The sequence below is a fragment of the Geospiza fortis genome, unplaced genomic scaffold, assembly GCF_000277835.1.
Source record: "Geospiza fortis unplaced genomic scaffold, GeoFor_1.0 scaffold171, whole genome shotgun sequence".
Taxonomy (NCBI): domain Eukaryota; kingdom Metazoa; phylum Chordata; class Aves; order Passeriformes; family Thraupidae; genus Geospiza; species Geospiza fortis.
Genome location: NW_005054313.1, coordinates 2737527 through 2746028, shown reverse-complemented (window position 1 = coordinate 2746028; position 8502 = coordinate 2737527). Strand labels below are relative to the sequence as shown.

The 8502-nt window shown below is 44.3% G+C and overlaps 1 protein-coding gene across 1 annotated transcript in view; it reads right to left on the bottom strand.

Moving 5' to 3' along the window:
• HDGFL3 (HDGF like 3) overlaps window positions 1-8502 on the bottom strand; it is a 59808-nt gene that overhangs the window by 5662 nt on the left and 45644 nt on the right. Inside the window, exons 3-5 of the mRNA XM_031055893.1 lie at window positions 6562-6700; window positions 5152-5310; window positions 3445-3588 (exon numbers count right to left, since the gene is read on the bottom strand). Of these exons, the coding sequence (XP_030911753.1) occupies window positions 3445-3588; window positions 5152-5310; window positions 6562-6700 (442 nt within the window). The remainder of the gene's footprint in view (window positions 1-3444; window positions 3589-5151; window positions 5311-6561; window positions 6701-8502) is intronic.

Genomic DNA, 8502 nt, shown 5'->3' with positions numbered 1-8502 from the left:
CATGTAGTGATGGGACACAATACCCAGCTATGGTTGGGACTGAGGAAACATCTCTTTCTTGAGAGTGCCTGTAGTACTCAAGAATAGCTCAGAAACTAAGGGATGGAGATCAAAAAAAGAAAGCACCTTTGTCTACCCAAGGGATAAAAAGAAAATCACAAGTTGAGCCCTTGAACAGTATGATATTGGTTGAAAAAAATATAATAGCTCTGAAAGTACTTTTATTTGCTCTGGGTTTGAGTCTTCAGGAAGCCATCATTTCACATTTTCAAGCTTACCTCTACCACCTGGAGGTTAGAATTTTCATTAAAAAATATAGGTGAAGGTGCTCCTGCAATCATCTGACTTTGCCTGTTAGCCTTTCAAGAAGATCTCTGTAATGCTGAGGGTAAGAGTGTGATTAAAAGGTAGGATTCCATCTGATCTGAGGAGGAGAGATGGGTCTTCAGCCTGCAGTCCAGGCATTAGAAAAGGCAATTACTACCTCATTATTAGTAGTTTTATTAAGAGAAAAGCTTGTCTCCTTCAGGCAACTCTTGCACAGTCTGAGGCCTGGGAGGTGCAGAGCAGGAGGGCCCAAGGCACTCTCAGCTCAGGGCAGCACCTTGCCTGGGGTGGCCAAGCCACGTGTGCCTCCATGGTGGCCCAAGGCACTCTCAGCTCAGGGCAGCACCTTGCCTGGGGTGGCCAAGCCACGTGTGCCTCCACGGTGGCCCAAGGCACTCTCAGCTCAGGGCAGCACCTTGCCTGGGGTGGCCAAGCCACGTGTGCCTCCATGGAGGCCCAGCCTCCATGAGCAGGCAGCTCTCAAGCAGCTGGGCACAGTGGCAAACCATGGCAATGAATCACACTTGTCCTGGAGACCAGGGCCCTGAACCCCTGTGTTGGGTGTCTGACTCAGGGTATCTTTTATCTTCCTACACCTTATTTTGAGCGAGCAGCGGTTCACACCCGCGCCCGTTCCGGAGGCTCCTGGCGCCATCTCATGGCCACACCAATGTCCTGGAGTGGCTGACTGGGGACAGCGGGGCACTGGGCTCTGTACACCGCAGGGAGGGACCCCATCCTCTGCACACTGCCTGGCCAGGCTCTGCTCACCAGCTCAGTGACTCTAAGGAGACCATTATCTCATCTATGGTGGTGTCTTTAGCAGGTCGAGACATTTGTCTGAATTTATGTGTGCGAACAGAAGGATCACATCCCAACTCTCCAGGTGCATGTCAGTCTTTTTCAACCTTCCTTCCTACTGCAGAGAAGCCCAAGAGTGTGGGCTGGGGCTCGGTGCCCTGCAGCAGAGCCTCAGTCTGGGTGTCCAGCAGACAGCTGGCCCCGTGCCCCAGCTCGCCAGCCTGGACACTGCAGGGCTGGCTGTTTAACACCAACTCAAAAAGAACCTGCTACTCTTCCCCCAAGTGCCCCGTGTCTTCTAAAGGCAGACCTTCTAAAAGGACACTTTGTCTGGCTCTGAGGAGCAGCAGGAGATGGAGTGTCCCCTCCTGGTCCTCCAAGAGAATTGCACTACTGACAAAACCTCAATGAAACGCTGAAGAGATTCAGGTGTCAAATGACGATTTTGCACCAGAAATGGCCAAGGTGAAATATATGGATCAGGATGTGAACTTTACCAAACTTATCAGTGCTTTTATCTCAAGCTGCCCTTAAAACCACATCCCCATTGTCTCTCTAATCCGTATTACTAAAACTCCACCTTTTCCATAACGTTAAAAAGCATCCAAGACCTAGCAACAGACTGGTTGCTCAAGCATGAGTTCAAGGCTGCATGGTGGAGCTGCAGAAGTCAGAGCAGAGCCACCTCCCCACATGGGTATGACAATATTGACTCTAGATATTGCTTCAAACTCATGCTAGCAGGAAGGATAAGACTATTGACAGTATTTCAGCACAGAGGCTAAACTATCTGTAATCCTGAAAATGCTGAGAAGCACCATGATGTTGTAGTATGCTGGACTCCACCTCCCAAGCATGTCACAAGCTTGTCACACCCACAAGAAAGAGCCATATGAATGTCAACAGCCACAAAGCCAACATCCCGTGTGAGGTTTTAGCCACTTAGTCTGTGACTGACCTAACTCAGTGAGCATTTTGTCTTTACATGGAAAATGTGCCTGAAGTCCACAGATATATCCCCTGTCACTGCCACAAACATGGGAAACACAGAACGGCCTGCATCTCTACCTCTGATGCATCTTACAAACAGTTTTCTCACCCAAATACCTATTTAAAGATGTGGAAGTGTCACAGGGTTCACCAGGCAGAATGTGGGCCACCCTTATCAGCCTCTGACACTCTGTGGGTGAGAGGCTGGGAGGGCACAGCTGGGCAGTGCCTCCTTGCATCAGTCCCTGGCTGAAGCCAGCAGCTTGTCCAGAGTCAATAGGAGTATGAATTTTCCTTGTGACCCCATGAGCCACCTGTCAAAGTCTCTATAAAGCAGAGTCACAAAACAACTACAGTGCACTGCAGAGAGACACAGGGAAAGGGAGCTCTGGGAGGAGTCTCTGAGTGGGAGCCAGCAGCAGCAGCTGCCCAGAGGTTGTGTTTTGTGAGAAAGGGCTTGGCTGAGCACGCAGCTGGGTGCTAAGGCACCTCAGCAGTGTCAGCTGAGAGCTGTGCTGGCTGGCCTCCTCTCACACCTGGGGATTTGTGTCACTCAGCTCCTGTGACAGCCCAGCCCGGCTGCTGCCCACGTGGCAGAGCCTTGGCATGGGCACTGCTCAAGGGCTGCTTCTGAGCTGGAGCTCTGAGTGCTGGAGCAGAGAGGCTTGTGCTGCTCCAAAGGCTCAGAAATAGCAGGGGTTGCTAAAGGTGGCTGAGGAACCAGCTGCCATGCTAATCCCCCTGCTCAGCCTTCCCCTCTTGTTGTTGTGGTCACAACAAAGTAATATTGAGATGAACACACAACTGACAAAACACACAAGGGGATTGTATGAAGCTGCTCTGGAGCAGAGTCCTTGGAAGGTCCTAGCCCAGGGCAGCATCTGCCCTGCAACCTGCAGAATGCAGAGTCTGTCATGAGCACATGAACCCTCAAGAATCCCAAAGAAGACACTGGTACCCCACAAATTAAACAAGTGTGACAGAGAAAGCAGGCTCCCTCTGTTAGTGAGCCAACATGCATTATGCAAACAGTCTGATTCTGCTCTCACATCAATTTTGCATCATTCCAGCTCATGGTTTTCAGTAGCTCCTCTCAGCTGACATCTATGCAAGTGTCAGAACAAAAATAATGCTCTTTTTCAGTCATTTCTCTAGAGCAAAATTTGTACACTGCAGGCACCAAGTCCATGTTTCTGTTCTAGACACATTCTGAGCACTGAAAAGTAACCCAAGAAGGTGGCACATGGTGCACACAGGTCACCCCTGGCTCCAAAGCCCCCCAGGAGCAAACTGCAAGGGAAGTGAATGACAGGAACAGAAGATTACCCCTTCACTGGTTTTCTGCAAATCTGAAGTGTTTCTTGTGTCATTGCCTGCGTCCCCAGCATCAGAGCTGCTCTTATTTTCTTCCTCTTTGCAGTCCTTATCATCTTCATCTCCAGGAGATTTCCGTGACTGCTTGGAGGATTTCTAAAATGATCAACAACAAAGTGAAAATTAAAACCTGAGCTTCAGCCATAGAAAGACACTTCTGAAATGTATGTGGGATGCTGTCTGATCATGCATTTCCCTGGTCAAGGTGAATATTGGGGAGGATACATGGGGTGAAAAGCAATTTTCAGGTGAAGTCGCTGGAGTTACTGTCACAAGTAAAGGAAATTTCTCTGAAATTCTGTGTTCAGCACAGGTTGGCAGCTCAATTGACTGAAAGACAGACACAGTAATAGGAGCTGGGTATTAGTGCTGGGTCACCTGTAGGTTTTGTTAGTTAATGAAACAGATGGTGCCAGCTTGGCAAAAGTTTTGATTAAATACAGAGATGTAAAATGAGAATAACATTAGCAGAGCTGCTTTCCATACTTTTTTTTTTTTGTGTTGTCAGCTTTAATATATTAACATTAGAGCCATGTGGAACCAATACATCTTTTCCTTTACATCCCTTTATGTTATGCAATTCTACAGTACAAAAGGATAAATTGTGGCATTAAGCCACCATTTTCATAATCCTCTGTTTGTCCAGAGTCTTCTGGAAAGAAGATGGTAGACCAGACCTGAATTTCTTATGTAAAACACACAAAAGGGGTGAAAATACATTTTGTTTGGTGGATCGACCACAAAATTCACACTCTCCCCCAACCCGTGCCTGGATCAGATTGTTTGATTGCTTCTTATCATTTCCATTAGTTTTCACTTTCAGAGAAGAATAACATGAATGTGACTAAATTGACTCTGCCACACTTCACACAATTTTTCAGGGGAAGTGCAGCCCTGGAGGCACACACAGAACTAGAGGAAGTGACTATAATGTTGCTGCCCCTCACCCTAGGTGACAAGTGAGAAGTCTGTCTGAACCCAAAGGTGTCACTTCTCAGGGGATTTTGTCCACCAGCCACTGTGAGACAGACACATCACTCTTAGTTTCCTGATCTACACTGTTACTTGAGATATTAACAGGGCTGGTAGGTACTACATGCAGGTCTGATATCCACAAACTGAACATCCTACTCCCTGCTTAATGAATTAGTTCTTCCACCTTCCCATTCTGTATCCTGGACTGAAGTATTTTACACTCAGCTCCAAGAGGAGCAGTTGAGCACATCTGGCCCTACCAGATCCTTCTGGGAGATGGGAGGGGGAAGCTTCAGTTCTCCTGGACAGGAACCAAACCTGAGCTCATGACTCTCAGGAGGCCCACTCATAAGGATTTTTTCTTCTTCTTGGGGAGAGACCTATCTGAGAGGATCAAACCTATCAATCCATCTTTGCATGGATTTTCTTCCCAGCCCTACTGATCTCCTTCCCATAATTTCACCTTCTTCTCAGTGTGTGGGCACTGGAACAGGGCAGAGTATTTCAAGTGGTGTCTCACCAAGGCTGCCTACAAAGTAAGAGCACTCCCCTTTGCCTGTCTGAACACCACTGTCATGGTATCAGAATCAAAATGCTAAAGGAGGAAGAACAAATTTCCACGAGGTGAACAGTATTCCAATTATAAATGCCCATGGATAACAACAGGAAAAGTCAGAAGATAACCTTTGAAGTGTAGGATTTTTTCCGTTTTGAGCCGGCTTTTTCATTCTTTCTTTTTCCTTTTCCATCCTCTTCTACCCGATCACCTTCCTCCTCACTGCTGGCATCTGCTGTATTTCCTCCTTCTCCTTCAGTTTCTGATGAGCTCTGTTGCTGAATTGCCTTTAAAATAACAACAGCAATAATAACATCAACAATAAAAATATCAGTAATACCTATTACTTGATTTTTGTTCTGCATTGAAGATAGAAAGATGGAAATGGACAGCTTACACTTTAATTGCTATAGTTAGGAAGAGCTCAGGTTATTTTTGCAATTGTCAGGAAAAAGGGCTGCAAAGGCAATTTTCTCAGTCACCAATTAAACTCAGTTATCAGATGCAGATTCTAGGATCAGAAGATCCAATAACAAAAATGTGTTTGCTGGAGGAGAACTAAGGGCTGCTCAGTGCAGAGACCTGGCATGCTCTGCTCTGGGAAAAACTACTGAAACTTTCAGACTTTGGCTGCAATAGCAGAGACTTTTTTATGAGAGAAGATGGCTGTTACATTCCCCTCAAAGGGCAAGATCTCTGTGTTTTGGAAGAGCAAACCCTGACCAGCAGGCTGAGCACTCTTTGACAGCCCATCTCCCACAGACTATTCACTGGATTTTTTTAAAATCCCCAAGTGTATGCAAAACATGTGTAGGGCTGAAAATATGAAACAGGAACTGAGAGAGGCAGCAGCTTTTCTGCAGGTGGTCTGTATCTCTGGCTTGTAGTGTTTTGTGATAATAATGTAATAGGTGTTTGCCTGCTTTTGGAGGTGATTCCTGCCTTCAAAGGACCACATTTTTTAAATGAGAAAAGTTCTTTGTTTTATACAGCCCACCAACTACTCTGCTCCCCCTCCAGCTTCACTGACTTTCTGCTCTGGACACCCAACAGGGAGAGCTGTTGTACAGCAGCAACTGTCTCCTACAGCAGCTTAACCCTCCACCTCCTCACTCCTCTTAGCTTTGGCACTGCCAAATGTGAAAATCAAAAGTGCAGTGACCTTAAGGTCTGTGTAAAATACATGGAGCCTGATATAAAAATAAACAACAGAAAGAAGAAGTCAGAAATTATTCATGTTTGTACAGGAGTAAATAAAACCATCCATTTTTAATTTAGCTAAATGTGTTGCAGAATTTTCCACTTCGCCACCCCAGAATGTCACAGAAAGCAAAAGGCTCTGCAGTATGATTAAAGTTCCATTTGTCACAGAGTGTGAGACCACAGTTGTCTTTACATTACACAATTACCAGAGCTGTGAAACTTTCTTGCTCCATCAAAACTAGAACCTTACACGTCACTTTTAAAATGCTCACTTTGACAAGCAGTAAAAGAAGAAAACAAGAAAGATAGGAGCAATAGGTGTGAAAGTCATTTACCTGATATCCAGTAAACTTTACTCCAGGGTTGTTTTCTATTTCCCACAGGCCTTCATTAAATCCTTTTCGCTTGTTCGATTTCCCAAACTTATCTTTGTATTCTTTATATGGGAAAAGGTCTTTGGGCCCCAGGAACGCACTGCATTTAACAGAGGGAACAGTCAAAAAAGGATTTATCACTCTCCTCTTCAAAAAAATCATAACATTAACAGTGCAAATGCTTTCCCTATTCTTCTGCTCATTGAAGCATTTCTTTTCTAGTTTTATTTATTTATTTTTTTGGTCACGCTGGCTTTGAGTTACTGCTGTGAGTCTGATTTAATGGACTGGCTCACCATCCTGATGTTTGATGTAGTAAAATCATGCTGGGTATCTCTAGAAACAACTGAAACATCTCTATTTTATTAACTACTGCTGGGAACTGGCACTTGAACAGTTTATGAAAGTTTATAAAACAGTTTATGATGTCATTGCTTGCGATAGCAAGGGACCAAACTTACTTCCAATCCTAGAGTTATAAATCCAGAAAGGCCTCAAAAATGCCACATGAAAAGTTAAGCATGTAAGGAGTGCTTAGGACCCACGAGCCAAAATTTGTCCCTTGTACTATGGGATAGAAAATGCAGTGGCATTTATTATCATCCATACTGCCAGTAAGCCTGGGAGCTGCTTTCTTGGAATTAGCCCCCCACATACTAAATTCTGCACAAACACAATAAGAATGCTCTTTTCCAAAAATCTTATAATTTCATATAAGAACAAAAAACAATGGATGAATATAGGCAGATGAGTAATACAAGGAAACAATGAGACACACAGGGTGCTTGTGGCCAAATAGTTTTTTAGACAGCACAGCAAAGGAGGGATTTTGTGCTTTGCTGCTGCCTAAGTCAGCTGCACACTGGGCCAACTAATTTCAGGCACAAGCACCACAATGCAGGGAAAAATAATTATACAAAAAAGAAGAGTGATGATTTGTCCTGCTTTTTCTACACACATTACAGTAAAACTCTAACGTCTTCTTAACTCCTAAACTGAAGGAAGCATAACTCTCTTTTTGTTGGATATCTATATCTACTCTATTCTGCATGGTGACATTGAGATTGTAATCACAAGTCAAATTAAAACAATGAAGGCAAAAAGACCCCTTCATTCCCACATGTAAAGATTCTGTGTCATCAATGACCAGAGCTGAGCAAGTCCCAGTGTCCTTCACCATAATCACCGTCCTACTTTCCTGATGATCGCTGCAATTCATGTTAACTCTCTGGTCTCCATTACTGTGGGAATGTGGATTAAACACATTTATTGTTGTAACCTCACCATGACATTGGGAGTTTGCCCTTTTCTGCAGATGGGATTCTGAGGCACAAAGATTTGTCCAAGGTCAAACTCAAACTGACAGCAGAGTACAGAGGAAAAATCAGCTCTCTTCAGTCTCAGTCTGATATCTTAATCACAGGATAATATTTCTTCCTTTCTGCAATCATTATTTCAGATTAATGCCTGATTTATGCCCAGCATTTATGAATGTGCAAAGCTCCATTCACTTAAATCATCCCACTGGCCAAGCAGTTTGCCAGTGCAGAGCCAATTGGTTGCTAAAAAGTCATCAGATGACAAATCCCTGAGGAAAGAGCTTCCTTCTAACCCCACCTGAGACAGCATGGGATCCACACTCCGTTGGATATTGAGAAATATCTTTATTATATAATTACAAAGCCAAGAATGCATTTCTACCTGAAAGCCAAACAGTGATTTCCAGACTAACAGATGTCATGTTAATATTAAATGCTACACTGAATAAATTATCTTATCTATGCCTTTGCTAATACCAGGAGATGTCTCCTTGTTGTCAAAAATATAAGCAAACAGTTCTAACACAAATAACAAAGGAAAACTGTATGAAACTTAGTATGAGCTCCCTTAACTTAGCTCAAG